Source organism: Strigops habroptila, chromosome 7 (assembly GCF_004027225.2).
Source record: "Strigops habroptila isolate Jane chromosome 7, bStrHab1.2.pri, whole genome shotgun sequence".
In the NCBI taxonomy this organism is placed as follows: domain Eukaryota; kingdom Metazoa; phylum Chordata; class Aves; order Psittaciformes; family Psittacidae; genus Strigops; species Strigops habroptila.
Genome location: NC_044283.2, coordinates 1,404,878 through 1,420,053, shown reverse-complemented (window position 1 = coordinate 1,420,053; position 15,176 = coordinate 1,404,878). Strand labels below are relative to the sequence as shown.

At 45.6% G+C, this 15,176-nt stretch overlaps 1 protein-coding gene across 2 annotated transcripts in view; it reads left to right on the top strand.

Annotated features, from left to right (window-relative positions):
* The window catches only part of EXOC6B (exocyst complex component 6B), a 304,945-nt gene that overhangs the window by 126,256 nt on the left and 163,513 nt on the right, over nucleotides 1-15,176 (top strand). For both annotated transcript variants that reach the window (XM_030491411.2, XM_030491410.2), the window contains exons 7-8: nucleotides 7,766-7,942; nucleotides 14,713-14,781. In XM_030491411.2, the coding sequence (XP_030347271.1) occupies nucleotides 7,766-7,942; nucleotides 14,713-14,781 (246 nt within the window). The remainder of the gene's footprint in view (nucleotides 1-7,765; nucleotides 7,943-14,712; nucleotides 14,782-15,176) is intronic.

The window sequence follows — 15,176 nt, the reverse complement described above, 5'->3', positions numbered from 1 at the left end:
TGAGGCTTGGTCCTGCACGGTCGTGTGCACCTGAGTCATTCTGGGATGGGGAGGGTGAGAGCTGGACCCTCTCATGTGTGACTGGTTTTGGTTGCGATTGCCTCGCTCCTCCCTCTCTTACTCTGCAGGGTTTGGGTGCAGTGAGGCCAACGAGAGGTTAAACCAAAGTGTGGGAGTTCTCACTTGTGCTTTGAGTCAGAGCATCATAGAATCACAAGTCATAGAATCACAGAATCCCAGACTGGTTTGGGTTGGAAGGGCCCTTAAAGCTCCTCCAGTTACAACCCCCTGCCACGGGCAGGGACACCTTCCACTAGAGCAGGTTGCTCCAAGCCCCGTCCAACCTTGGCACTTAGGCAAGAGTCATAATTAAGTCCCATCAGGGAAAGAGATGCCTCCTTGATGCTGTATGAAAAGGCGGCATTAAACCCCCATGATATCAGAGTGTGGTTTATAGTATTACATGTAGCAGGGGAGTTCCTACAAAGGCACTCAGCATTTAAAAAGGAATTGTAAATTGTTGGTAAAAGCGTAATCAAAGAATGTGCATCCAGTTGCTTCACAGTGAGCAAGAGTAACTGAATTATCTCAGCCCAGCTCACAAAGTGCTTGGGACTGATTAAACAAAGACCCAAGCTGTGGAGTTGTCAGGGCCATGGTCTTTAATGTGTTTGCAATACCTTGTCCAACAGCCGTCCTCCTCCTGCTTTTAGTCCTCTTATCTAATTTTCAGCTTCCCTCTACTCCGTGTAAATGTGATAAATAAACTTTGTAATCGCGTAACTGAGCTACTTTTGATGCCTGCCTACAGATATCTTGTTCTCGAGATCCCACCGCAGTGTAAATCAACACTTTGCTCCATAAAGGACTTCTTAAAAAATGGCTTTTGCTCTTTTATTGTACAACTGACCTGGAGGACTTGGTTGCCCAAGTCTTTTTATCAATGCTAATGTGATAAACTTCTTTTTACAGCTCCTAGGAAAGGAGGGTCTTGCTCATTCCTTTCTCCAAGTACTATACTGCAGGAACTTCCCCAAAGAACAGTTGAGGTTTAAATAGGTTTTGTATAAAATGCTGAATTAACCAAGTTACTCTTGACAATGAACTCTGAGGATATAAATAATGCTGACCTGTGGGTAGGGAAAAGGAGCAGGAGTGTGGAGATGAGGATAAATCACTGAGTGAAAGCAAAAACAAAGGGAGAACTGAGTGTTCCCCATCGCACACTTGATGCCAAAAATTTACATTGGAGCCAAATTGATATTTGGGAATATCAGTATCCAGAGCTGGATTTTAGCACCGGGTGGGCTGAGGTCGGAAGAGCCATTTTTAGGGGAGAAGTGGGAGGTTAAAGCAAAGTCTGTGCAGGGTGTTGGGGAGAACAAACTTGTTGAATGCTGCATTTCTCAGCTTTAACTTTTTTTAATGACCAGGAGTTAAACAAAATCACGTTCTTGGGCCTCGTTTCCTGTGCTGATGGTGAACTTTGTCAGACAAACCTCCGACAAATTGTTTTCTCTGATAACCAGTTAACACCGAGCAAGCAGAGAGGCAGAAACTCTTATCGTCTTGACAAGTGCCGGGCTTTCTTGCTAAAACTCAAACCAGGAGCTGTGTCAGTGTGTTGAGTTTACACCTTGCAATAATAATCCCTGCTTTTATCTGATCGGAGGGGGATTTTATAACTTTGGAATGGGTCTTTGGAAGGCAGCCAGCCCTACTGTCATTTGTTATTAACTCTCTTTTTTTCCTTCTCCTGTAGCCAGTCTGCTTTTTCTTGTCATAATGCTGCGGGAATATGTATCCCATTCCTAGGGATATTGGGAAACAATATTTTAAAGTTCTGTGTCTGAGCCCATTAGAAGGGTCTATAAAACAATCGCAGCAGCAAATGTGCAGTAACTAATCAAAACCACTGAAGCAAACCACAGCACTGCTTCATTCCCTTTAAATCATAAAACCTCTTTTCTTTTTGCCTGTGCCTTATCTACTGTCTCATCAGGAAAGAGCTAATTAGATTCCTCTCAAAAGTTAATAGTGTCAGTTCATTGGTGGGTGGAGGTGACGGGAGGTAAGACACGCTCACGCATTGGCAAACCAAGGCAGAAAACAAGGTGAAGTTATAAAAGCCCTATAAAAAGCTATTTGAGTTTTAAAGGAGCTTGTTCCCCGTGTAGGTGGTATAACAACTTTCCCTTATGGTGGGTATGGCCTCTGTACGCAGAGCCTGGAGGAGTCCATGACCTGCTCTGCTGCTCTGTGTCATTCCCCAGCTTAGCTATGCAGGTTAGGGTTGGAAGTTTGGGGCCATGTTTGCTTCATCACAAGCAGCCAGGATACTTTGGCTCTGACAAAAATTTCAACTACTATTTGTTGCTAGTGGTTTGAATCAGTACTTTTGATTTCTCTTGCAGAACATTGTGTCTGTGTGCTTGGTTGGTTGGGTTGTCTTGGTTGAGTTTCGATGGTTGGTGAAGGCGGATTTGCTGCTCCAAAGCCTGAGGCAGCCATTTCAAGACTCATAGAATCACAGAATGGTTTCAGTTGTGAGGGACCTTAAAGCTCATCAATTTCCAACCCCTGCCATGGGCAGGGACAGCTTCCACTAGAGCAGGTTGCTCCAAGCCCCTGAGTCCAACCTGGCCTTGAACACTGCCAGGGATGGGGCAGCCACAGCTTCTCTGGGCACCCTGTGCCAGCGCCTCAGCACCCTCCCAGGGAAGAGCTTCTGCCTCAGAGCTCATCTCAGTCTCCCCTCTGGCAGGTTAAAGCCATTCCCCTTGTCCTGTCCCTCCAGGCCCTTGTGCAAAGCCCCTCTCCAGGTTTCCTGGAGCCCCTTTAGGCACTGGAGCTGCTCTAAGGTCTCCCTAGAGCGTTCGTATCGAGGATTTGTATTTAAGACTCTTGTAGGGCAGGCTTGAAGGGAAAACCCCCAAAATGACGTCCTGTAAGGTTGAGTTCTTGGCAGAGTGGTGTACAGCTAATGTAAAAGAAGCAGATGGCTGGGGAGAGAAACCTTGTAGTAAAGGTAGAAGTGATTTTGCCCCTTGTTCCTTTGATTCTCTGTTTCTCAAGGAACAACAGCAAAAAGGATCGATTCTTCTGGTTTTATTCAGCCAACAAAACCTACCAACTTCACTGTGGAGATGAAGGTCTCCTAGACTGCCTGATGGCCAACCTCAGCCCGGTTAAAACAGCAAACGTAGGTCACTGACCTGAACCTGAACTTGGTTGTGGAAAGCTGCCTTTGCTGCGTAGATCAACCAGCCTGGAAATAGCGTTGCTGTCAGGGGAACTGGGATTTCTGCCGTGTCAGAGCAGTGTGGGGTGTTCCTGTACAGCCAGGAGGCTGCCAGGCTGCTGTGCTGCTCACGTGGATGAAGAAAGTAGCTGTGCTGGGAGGGAGTTTCAGCTCTATGAACCAAATGCTTTGTGTTATTGCTAAATGTAACGTTAGCTATGAACAGACATTTGGTTTCTTACCTTCTGTTTTTTTTATCGTTACGTTAAGCAGAGAGCCAAGAGATTGATAGTCTTGTATAATAGAGGCAATTTTACAGAATAATACAAAAATGCACTTGCTTTCATGTAAACCACACCAAAAGGTAAGGGGATTTTTTATTATTATTATTTGATTTTTGTCCCTTGAGGCCTTTTTGCCTCTCCTATAGCCCCAGGTCCCTCTGTTTTCAGAGGGCATGCCGGAGTGTCGCCTGGACTTTGATGTGGTTTCTAAAGTGTGCCTCTTCATTGGGCTCCCTACAGATGCCTTGATGTGAAACAGAACATTAAAATCCAAATGTGCCTGCTCTGCAGGTCATTTTTCATCCTTTATGGGCAACGTCAACTCTATTGCAGAGTTGTTCTGCTGCACCCCCAGCTCGGGAAGGTGAGGGTAACGAGGTGGGGGTAGGAGAGGGGAGTTCCTTGGCGGTTAAGCCCAAGTTTCTCCTTAGTTGCTTCCTCTGGGCCTCTCCCCAGCTCTCTCTTTCTCTCAAGGTGAAACTGAAACCTCGGTGACTTCACCCAAGCCTGCTGAATTTAAAGAAAATTTGATATTTCTCACTTATAGGTCACTTCAGTCCAGATTGTTTCCTGCCAAGAGTGGGGGTAGGAGGAATGCCCTCCTCTTAATGGAAAAGCAATTACTATTTCTTCTGGCGTGTACATTGTGTCGTTCCAGCATAACACCTAAGTTATGGGCTCAGCTCCGACTTCTCAGGCTCCCAGATGGATATCGATGGGCTGTGCCCATCGTGCAACGAGGTGGGGGTTACATGCTGTGATGTGCACCAGCCTGCTGGAGGGGAATGAACATCCACTGGATTAATTTGAGGCCATTTGTTTGTCTTTAAGGTAAAAATCCCTGGAAAAGCTCTTCTAATTTAAAGCTGATCCTCCTGTCCCTTCCCAAATTCCTAAGGAAAAATTTCTCCTGGTGGGCCGGAAGGCTTTTGTGCCATCGGGAGCATCTCTGTGGCTGCTGTTGGTAGATCTTTGGGAGGTGGGACATATATATATATATATATATATTTTTTTTTTTTTTTTTCCCCTTTTTTCTTTTCCCTAGTAGGACCCTGGATTTTTTAATTCAGGTCAAAATTCTTCTCTTGATAAACTTTAGTTTATTTGCATTAGAAGTATGAAAAATGGCTTTAAACTGCCAGAGGGGAGATTGAGATGAGCTCTGAGGCAGAAGCTCTTCCCTGTGAGGGTGCTGAGGCGCTGGCACAGGGTGCCCAGAGAAGCTGTGGCTGCCCCATCCCTGGCAGTGTTCAAGGCCAGGTTGGACACAGGGGCTTGGAGCAACCTGCTCTAGTGGAAGGTGTCCCTGCCCGTGGCAGGGGGTTGGAGCTGGATGAGCTTTAAGCTCCCTTCCAACCCAAACCAGGCTGTGACTCTATGATGATGTAGTGTTGGAAATTGAATGTTGAGCTCCTTGGCCTAGAGCAATGGCTTTTTCTAGAAGGACAGATTTTTGTGACTTTAGGTTTTTTTCAATAGCAGTATTTATCAGGTCTTTTCAATATTTCAGTTGGATCTTATCAATATTGACATCTGGTCAATAGATGTCACCTACTACTGTGCTCCTCTTGTGAGCATAGCTGGAGCTGAAGGAAGACATTAATACCTCTTGTTTGTAAAGAGATGGGGGACCAAGATAATGTGTCTTCTCAGAACATATCCACCAGGTCCTCTGGCGAGACCAGTTCTGTGTTCAGCCTAAAATGCTGCATGTCACATGCTTCGGGCTTCGACAGTGAAGTTCAGAGCTGGCGGCAGCATCCTTCAGCTTGTTAGGCCAGATTTTCCCTCTCCCATGACCGCTTTTCCTGCTATGATCTTGCTACACCCTGTTTAATGATCCGTTTCAAGCACAATGTTTGATCCAAAAGTTTGCATTTTCCCATTCTTTGATTTCTTCTCTTTCTGGAGGAAAAAAGATTACATAAATTTGAGAAGTTTTAATGAGGACACTGAGCTTGCTTTTGGTGTAATTTACAGTGGATTCAGTGTTACAACTTCATTACACTTCAGTTGAGTAACTTATGTCATAAATGGGTGTATCTGAGAGTGGAATCGAGCCTCGGATCTCTTTGTTGTGTGTGCTTCAGAAGGACCAAATGCTCACTCCCCTTTTTGAAGTCCTAATTCTCTTTCTATGATGTTGCAATGTCTTTCTATAGAGTTGTGCCTCTGAAGTTTGAGATTTCTAGTGCAAAAAATACCACTTTTCCCCCAAAACTTTCTTCAAGTATTGACGTTGTTAGCAGAATTTATCCTCAGCAGTGTTCACACACACCTTTTCCTGTGACTTTGTTGCAGAAATCCCTATTGTCGAGACTCATCCCTTAAGAGATGTTTTAAATAAGCTTGGTTGGTAGTCCCCTTGCTCCACCATTCCTTCTCTTGTAGGGGCACTTGTAGTAACCATCAAGGATACTACTGCTTTCCAACCACTAGAGGTCAAGATTGTGCTATGGCATAAGCACACGGCTGCTCCATGTAAGGTTTGGCTCCAGTTCTGGTGTATCCACGTCCAGTCTGAGCTAATATATATTTAATTTTATTAATTGCCATGTTCATTAACTAAGATGAAGCTGATTGAGTGTTCATGGTGCGAAGAGCACTTTACATTACACTAGGATAGGATTTTACCTGGTTGGGCTATCTGTGGTGTGCTTGGCTTTTAATATTCTTTGGATCTAGAAACTACACAAGTGATCTGTCTCTGATGGGTCTTTCTTCCCAAGGAGGGATTCAAAAGGGAGTTTCGCTGAGAGACGCTGTGAAAATAAAGCTTGCTCATAAATTATTTTTCTGTGATATTAATATTTTTAAGTGTTGAAAAGGAAATAGTTTTGAAGGCCTGTACTCCAGATAAAGCTTTCCACTTTCTGCAGCTCGGGTAGAAAAAGTAATCATTATGATTATTTATTTTTAGTACGTTCCACTTGTTCTAATTCTCCAATGTTTTCCTGGCACGGTTGGTTTCACTGACAACCATATCTACAATACATTTCAAGTGTTACTTCTTCCTTCTAAAGCCAGGCTGTCATGTTAGTGAGGGATAGGGGATGGTCCTTTTGCCACCTCATGTGTCTCCTGTTGTAGGGGAGCAATAAAATATCCAGTGCAGGTTTGATTTGGGCTGTAGAAATCAAGTTTATATTAATAAATAATATATATCTAAAACTTATTCTTTTTTAGAAGAAACTTACCCTGTAAAATAACACTTTCAGAAAGACATCTGGATGATTTCCAGGCACCTTTCTTCTTATATAGAAACATATATATAGAAAAATACGTGAGGAATCCTGTAAACCTGCATGTATACATCCTTATAAATTTCAGGTTCACAGCATGTTTAGTTTCTAGTTACACCAAAGCATAAGCCCGCATGTACAGACCCAGCACAACCTTTGGCTTGGCCTTTTTTCCTTGATTTGGCCATGATCAGGCACTTGTGGCCACTTCTCTCTCTATGCCATCCTCCCTCCTTGCCCTTCTCCTTCAGTTGGAAGATCTTGGTCAATTCTCTTGAACAATTGGGGCAAAACCCCTTTTCCTGTCAAACGTTGTGGTCGGTAACAGTGATGAAGCCAAGTGAGTTTCTGCAGCAGATCACAAGCATTGATCTCTGCTGCAAATGAACTGCCAAGCCCCATGAGCAGCTATCAAGGGTGGTTGGAGGGAGCTCCACGAATTCCATGGGTTTCCCTCCCTGAATCCCAGTGCTGCTCCTGGCGAGTGAATTTTTGTTCCATACCTTTTACAGCTCATTCTGTACATCAGCAATGTCCAATTAAACTCTCCTGGGGTACCACAAAAATGCTTTCAGGAACCTCTGGGGTCCAGATGTGGAATGTTTTGTGCTGACATGGGTTGAAAAGAGGAACAAATCCAACGGTTAAGTACGTCCTTTAATTTAGCCTGTGACAGTCACCACATGGCCTATGGGCTAATATTTCTGCATCTGTGCTGTAAATAGATCAATATGGCAGTGTGATGGGTTTGGCATTTTGATTTGTGAAGAGTCAGAATATTATTTGTATTGTTGCATAATCCCTGGAATGGTTTTGAAATGAATCTTCTGTTTCTTTGGAGTATCTGGGGTAGGAAAAACATAACGTTTCGAAGTTGCATTTAGTGTGTGTTTTATTTTGTCCCATTTGTTCCATTTCATGACTGATTGCATCTTTGGGCTGAAAAAAAATATAAGGAGATGCTGTTGTAAAAGGTGAAATCTGCTGCTTTTTTCTAGGCACAGCAGCAAAGAAACCTGGACAATATTGTATCACAGCATCCCAGGATAAGCGGGGGGAAGAAGTTCAAGAAAGAAGCCTGCGCAAGCTCAGATCTGGAGGTAAAAAACACTAGCCCCATGTCTGAGCAAGATTCGGGTATCCTGGATGTTGAAGATGAGGATGAGGATGAAGAGGTAACTGTATAACATCAAATCCAGGAGACTGGGCAGTTTGGGGGTGATTGGTAGTGTCTCAAACAGTGTTTGCATCTCATCATTCCTGTTGCCATTCAGCATGTCATAAAGATGCAGAACAGGCTGTGGGACATGGGGTGTGATCCAGTACTGGATTCTTTTACATCATCGTCCCTGTTCTCATTGGCAAGCTCAGCAGAGGGGCCAAGTGTTGGATGAGAACTGAATAGCCCATGTCTTCTGTCTCCCAGCACAAGGGTTGCTTACTTGGGACAGCAGTTTGGTATCTATCCTTCATTTAAAAAAAGATAAATTCATAGAATCCCAGCCTGGTTTGGATTGGAAGGGACCTTAAAGCTCCTCCAGCTCCAACCCCTGCCACGGGCAGGGACACCTTCCACTAGAGCAGGTTGCTCCAAGCCCCTGTGTCCAACCTGGCCTTGAACACTGCCAGGGATGGGGCAGCCACAGCTTCTCTGGGAAAAGTCTGTGCCAGCGCCTCAGCACCCTCACAGGGAAGAGCTTCTGCCTCAGAGCTCATCTCAGTCTCCCCTCTGGCAGGTTAAAGCCATTCCCCTTGGCCTGTCCCTCCAGGCCCTTGTCCAAAGCCCCTCTCCAGGTTTCCTGTAGCCCCTTTAGGCACTGGAGCTGCTCTAAGGTGTCCCCTTCAGGAGCCTTCTCTTCTCCAGACTGCCCCAGCCCAGCTCTCTCAGCCTGGCTCCAGAGCAGAGCTGCTCCAGCCCTTGCAGCATCTCCATAGCCTCCTCTGGACTTGCCTCATGTCAAGAGAGTGATATTTTCAGCTACAACTGGTAACTGAGTTAGGTGGTATTTGTTGCCCTGAACTTGACAGCCCATAACCAGCCAGACAAGTAGATGAAAAACAAGTTTCTGAAGTTTAAAATAGTGCAGGTTGCTCAGGTGGCTCTGTGCTCATGTCCTGCCTTTTCCCCTGCCATTCAATTCTCTCCTCTTCATCTCTGTTGTGCTTCCACAGCAGCATGAGGAGATCACTGTTCCTTCACCAGGACCAAGCTGCAGGGTGCAACCCAAAGCCCTTGTGCTGCGCTGAAACCATCTGTGTGGGATATTTATTCCTGCATCAGAAGGGAAATAGAGACAAGTTTCAAAGAAAAATGAGTGGGAAGAGCACGTTTTTTGAAAACAGACATTGATTTGAGTAGATTTGTTTTGGTATTTTCCTGTTAAAAAGTAAAAATATGGTTCTTAAGTAGTTCTTATTCCTTCTTGCTTCCAGAATCTCTCCTTTGCTGTGGAGTGGGTTCTTGCAAAACTGGGTGGTGGTGTGAAATGTAGCCACACTTGTTGAGTAGGCAAAGTTTTGAGTAGAATTAGAAATTGGAATTGAGTTTCAATTAGAATTGAAAGGTACAAGGAAAAGTAGAAGGAAAACATTAAGAAGGGAAGAATTTGAAGAATTTAAAGAGTTTGTATAGCACAGTTGTGAGTTGTGTTCATCACAGTGATCTAACTCATCTCGATGCAGATAAAATCCCACCTCATTGGGGGTTTAAAGCCAGGCTGGTAGTAAGTGGATGGACTTGCCGCAGGGATGAGGTGTGTGGCAGAGGATGCGGCGGGATCGGATGGGGCCGGGGTGGTGGCTGCTGTCCGTGGTGATGAAACGGAGCTCGGCGGGGGCAGCACCGTGGGAGCCCCCGGCTGCCTGGCCTGTCTGTGTGGAGCTTCGTCACCAGTTCCTCTGCCTCTTCTTTCCTATTGGCTTAAGCAAGATAAGGGAAGGACAGGGTTTGGGTTCCTAGAAAGCCTGGGCTGCATCAAAAGAAGTGTGATCAGCAGGTCAAAATAGGTGATTCTATCCCTCTGCTCTCTTGAGACCCCACTTGGAGTACTGTGTGCAGTTCCTGCCACTCGACTAGGTTGCTCCAAGCCCCTGTGCCCAACCTGGCCTTGAACACTGGCAGGGATGGGGCAGCCACAGCTTCTCTGGGCACCCTGTGCCAGTGTCTTGCCACCCTCATAGTGAAGGTGAGGAAGTGTGAGGAAGTGAGGAAGAATTTCTTCCTAAGGTCTAATCTAAATAGAAAGAAGAGGTGGCCCATTGTAGAATAAAGTCTGTAGGCAAGTAAAGGAGTGATCCTGAAGCATTTGAAGATTGTAGTGGTAGCTTTTGCTCTTGACTAGTCACAGCCAATAAAGCCAACCAGTAACTGCAGGTTTCTGTTTGGAAGACAACCAGTGAAGACTGGTTGAATATGGAAAGGGAAGAAGGAGAGGTACCTTGCACTGACTCCACTCGGAATTGAAAACAGGATGCTCCTAGGTATTTCTGATTAAGTTTAGGTAGGAGAGCTCCTGATCCTGGTGCACAGGCTGGAAAAAGCAGAGTAAATATATATTTTTTCCTCTAGGAAATAGCTGAGGCCCTTCAGCAGCCTGTGTTATGGAGTCCTCCACCTAGGCTGGGTGAACTGTTCTGGAGATCCTGTGGTTCCTCACCTGCATGGAGCAATCCCTTCATCCCTGCAGCAAAATTTACAGGATAAGCTTTGAAAGAGAAGAAAGAACATACTGTTCTTTGCTCATACTGTTGCATGTAGATCATTCCCTTGGAGTAGCACAAGAGAGAGCTCTGCCAGCTGCGTTCAACAGGACAAATATGAGATGTGGTTGTCCACTCCATTAGCGTTCTCCAGTTTGGAGACACTATGGTCCAGACTTAAGTACAGATGCCTCATTGAGGTGGAAGCTCCCATTGTAATCAGACTGAGGGAGTGGGCACAGCTGTAAGTGAGCTGGGAGAAGGCTCAAATTCAGTTTTCGTGAATGACAAGTTGCAGAAGGAGAATTTGCATTTCACAGTGAGTAGCTCCACAGTCTGCTCAATATGTGCCAGCTGTTCCCTTTGTAGTAAAAAGCATCCAGCAAACTACAAAGCTCATCCAGCTTCTTCTCATTTTCAGTGACTTTTCTTTTGGATCTTGTGGAGTACAGCAGGACAAACTTGCCTGCGTTGTGCCTCGTTTCTTCTTGTCCCCAAAAAAGGCTGGTCAGGTGGCTGTGAAGTGGTTGGGTTGAATTGGGCTCCCTGGTGCTTCTTTGTGAGAGAAGGGAAGTTCTAAGGAAGGACATTGCACTTCAGAATAACGGCTATTGAATGGCATTTGAAGAACAAATCAAGGAATTCCAGACGGTTTTCTATTTGGAGAAGGAGCTTGGCACTCGGGAAGGACACCAGCAGGTGTGAGGTGTAGCCATAATTCATCATGCTTCTGGCATTCCTTCGGGTTGACCTGGCTGTAGGAACAAGTTGTAACTCTCTAAGTGAGTGTAACAGATTTCTTACAAAGTTTTGGGAGCTGGATAAGGGATCTCAGAGAGCTCTCTTGGCTTTCCCTGGTAAGTGGCTCTGTTAGATGCTGTCAGCCTCCACCTTTTGCTTGCTTCCACCACTATATTATGCAAGAAACATCTTGGACCCTGAGAAAAACCTCTCCATTTCCAGATGCTGCTGTCTGCCTGTTGTCTATAACGTGAGCCAGAGTGAGATCAGCGAGTCTGCAGGACCATCTGGCCACTCCCAGTGTTAGAGTCTCCTGAGCATCCTCATCGCCATACAAACACATCCATTTTTATCCCTTAGGTTAAGCCATGGGACATGCTGGGGCAGTCAAAGGGTGACCACACAAGACATAGCAAATCCACAGCACTATTTGTTTTGTACCTCTGCTCAGCGTGAGAAGTATCCAAGATGTGATTTGCTGAATCGTAGAATAGTTTGGGTTGGAAGGGACCTTAAAGCTCATCCAGTTCCAACCTCCTGCCGTGGGCAGGGACACCTTCCACTAGAGCAGGTTGGGCTTGTTCAGCCTAGAGAAGAGAAGGCTCCTTAAGGGGAGACCTTAGAGAGCAGCTCCAGTGCCTAAAAGGGCTATAAGAAACCTGGAGAGGGCCTTTGGACAAGGGCCTGTAGGGACAGGCCAAGGCTTTAAGCTGCCAGAGGGGAGATTGAGATGAGCTCTTAGGCAGAAGCTCTTCCCTGTGAGGGTGCTGAGGCGCTGGCACAGGGTGCCCAGAGAAGCTGTGGCTGCCCCATCCCTGGCAGTGTTCAAGGCCAGGTTGGACACAGGGGCTTGGAGCAACCTGCTCTAGTGGAAGGTGTCCCTGCCCGTGGCAGGGGTTGGAGCTGGATGAGCTTTAATATTTAACTCAAAACATTCTGTGATTCTGTGATTTCTTCTGTTGTAGGGCTATGGCTCTATGTGGAATAGATGGTCTGTTCTTTTCCCTAAAACATATTGTAGGTTTATACCCTGCATAAAATCCTAGCACAGGTTTTGGGTGCATGTCTTTCAACTTGCAAAAAGCTTTCTTGTGGCCCAGGACTCCACGTCTGATAGTGCTCTACTGAGATTAGCAATTTTCAAGCTGTTAATGTCTCGGAGATGTTAACTGCAGAATAGTCCAGCCTAGTTCTTTGTGAGTGTGTGTGTGGGCTTAAAAGTTTTCACTGAAGATCAGAGACTGTGAAAATGTTGCAGTCTGCTTTGAAAGAATTTCTCTGGGGGAGTTGTCTGGTTTTGGCAATATCCTGATTTCACAAATCTTTATCAGAAATATTTCTTTATGGACCCTGTTCAGCCAGTGCCCCAAATGCAAGAGGAGCAAAACCGTTTGATCCTGAATTCAAATTCATATGAAAACATTGTCTGCTTTGATGATGCTGTGAAGGGATGACAGATCTCTCCTCCCTTTGAAAAACACAGGGTGGACTCGGATCTGTCCAGTCCAGCCTCCCCACACTGAAGGTGGTCGCTGGAGGATGCCCGGGTCGAGCGAGCACTGATACTTCCCTGTCTGCTTTAGTGATTTCCAGCAGTTTTGCAATCAGGAGTTTGTGAGCCAGAAGTGTTTTACTGTTTTACCGACTGGAGAGAAATTGTGCTTAATGCTGGAGGAATACAGCAAAGCAAAATCATGAACTAGCTGATATCTGGATTTGGGAGCTATTTAGAGAGCATTAGAAGGCCTGAGAGACTGCAAATGGAAAATAAATGGCCAGGAAGGCATGATAAAATTGGCATTAACCCAATAAAACTGCTGCCTAGTGTTTGCAAGTGTCAAATATAGTCTTATAAAAGGTAAAGCAAGAGATATTAGTGAGGCTGGTGAGCTGTGTTTCCCAGCTGCTTGCTGTTGGTTCATAGACTCATAGAATAGTTTGGGTTGGAAGGGGGTTTGAAAGCTCATCTAATCCAACCCCCCTGGAATGAGCAGGGATATCTTCACTTAGATCAGGTTGCCCAGAACCACATCAGCTAACCCTTCTGCTGGGGCATGGTGAACAGCCGTATTCAGTGTAAAGAGGGATACCAGGCAGTGCCAGCCCTGTCCCTCACCCAGAACCTTCCTCCTTCCTGGTGAGCCAACCTGGCCCATCTTTCAGAGCTCTCAGTGCATGGAGCTCCAAGAGATGGGCATCCCCATTTACCAGAATGGTGGAGTCCTCATTGCAAGGGGTGGAAGGAAAGCCCAGCGAGATGGATAAGTAGGCTCATGCCGTGCCCTGGAAACACTCTTTGCTGCCTTGTTCCCAGTGAGTCGGTTGCTTCCTAGAATCCTAGAGTAGATTCCTTTCCCTGCACCACCAGGTTGGGGGTCTTGAAGCGATGCTGGTGGTGTGGGACAGGATGCTTTGTCTGTCTCTATGGCTTCTTTCATCATTTCAGCTCTAACCAAGAACCTCCGTAACGCTGAGGACTCCATTCTTTGCGTGGAGGAGGTTCTTTAACAGCTCTGATTCCACATTATACAAGAGGCTATTCAACAAAATCCCCTGTTTTCCCTTTCCAGCCCATAACTTCTGTACTCCTCTGCTTGAAGCTGTTGCTTTAGATGAGGAGGACCACTCGCCCCAGGCCATTTGGGCAGCGTTGGTTGAGGCTTGCATCAAACTAGATACTTCTCTCTTCTTTATCCTACCTCCTTTTTAGCAGAAATGCCTCTTAAGCATAATTAAAAATGTATAAAATAAACATGTTTCCCAGGCCTGTCCATTGGTCCCTTTCATCTTTCTCCCCTTTTTTCCACCACATGTCAACAGAACACTCCCCTCCACTTTGGATTTTGGGGAGAAGGATGGTTGCCTTAGCTTTATGCCTTGGCCAACAAGCTTAATACTGTGTTGGCTTGAACATATCCAAAGGACACAAGCTTCTTGTATGCAAATTTCTTCTCTGATCTTTCCTCTCTTCCTCCCTCCCTCCATCCTACCCTTCAGAAATGCGCTTCCTTCTCCCTGTGCGAGGCTCCCTGTGTTGAAAGGTGGTGGAGTCTGTGTGACGCCTGGTTTTTAAGAACAAAATAAGAAATAGAAATTGGGCTTTTAAAGATATCAAAGTAGAAATCTAGAGAATAAGAGCTTGGCTTTTTATTTCCCTTTGGTTCATAAGTACCAGAACGGTTTGTGCCAGGATGCTGGAATTTGTATTTAAGCCTATGGTCAAAATTAAATCTCTGCTGAGCTGGCTAACAGGGGGCTGAATGCTGCAGTGGGATTTCCTAGGAGCAATATTAACGGAGATTTCCTACTTTGAGAATCTTCAAGAAAATTTAATATAGTCAAATACAGATAGATAAAAATAATCAGTCTACTTGTTACACACCTGAAATCTTTGTGTCCCTCTGAACCTGCTTTGAAGTTGCATTTACCTATAGGTGGTATGTTAGAGTTGCAGTTATCTAGATGTGTTCTGTGTGTTTCACACTGATCTCCTGCTGTCTTGTAGGTGCCTGGGGCCCAGGATCTGGTGGACTTCTCACCGGTGTACCGATGTCTGCACATATACTCTGTCCTGGTAAGTAACCGGGACTGACCAGTGGGCTGTGGTTTAAGATGATGATTGGGGTGCTGCTCCTTCCATCAAAGCTACTGCCAGGAGGTGGTTGCAAAGCATTTGTCAGTGTTCACCTAGTTAAGAAGTGCATGAGCTGAAGTAGAAAGTAGGCCAGTGGTGCATGGATTTGGGTAAAACCCACACACTTCCTTCATGCAGGCCACAGAGAAATAAAGGGATATTTTCTGTTGCAGACCCTGGGTTGTCATATTATAGAATCATAGAATGGTTTGGGTTGGAAGGGACCTTGAAGCTCATCCAGTTCCAACCCCCTGCCACAGGCAGAGACACCTTCCACTAGAGCAGGTTGCTCCAAGCCCCTGTGTCCAAGCTGGCCTTGAACACTGCCAGGGATG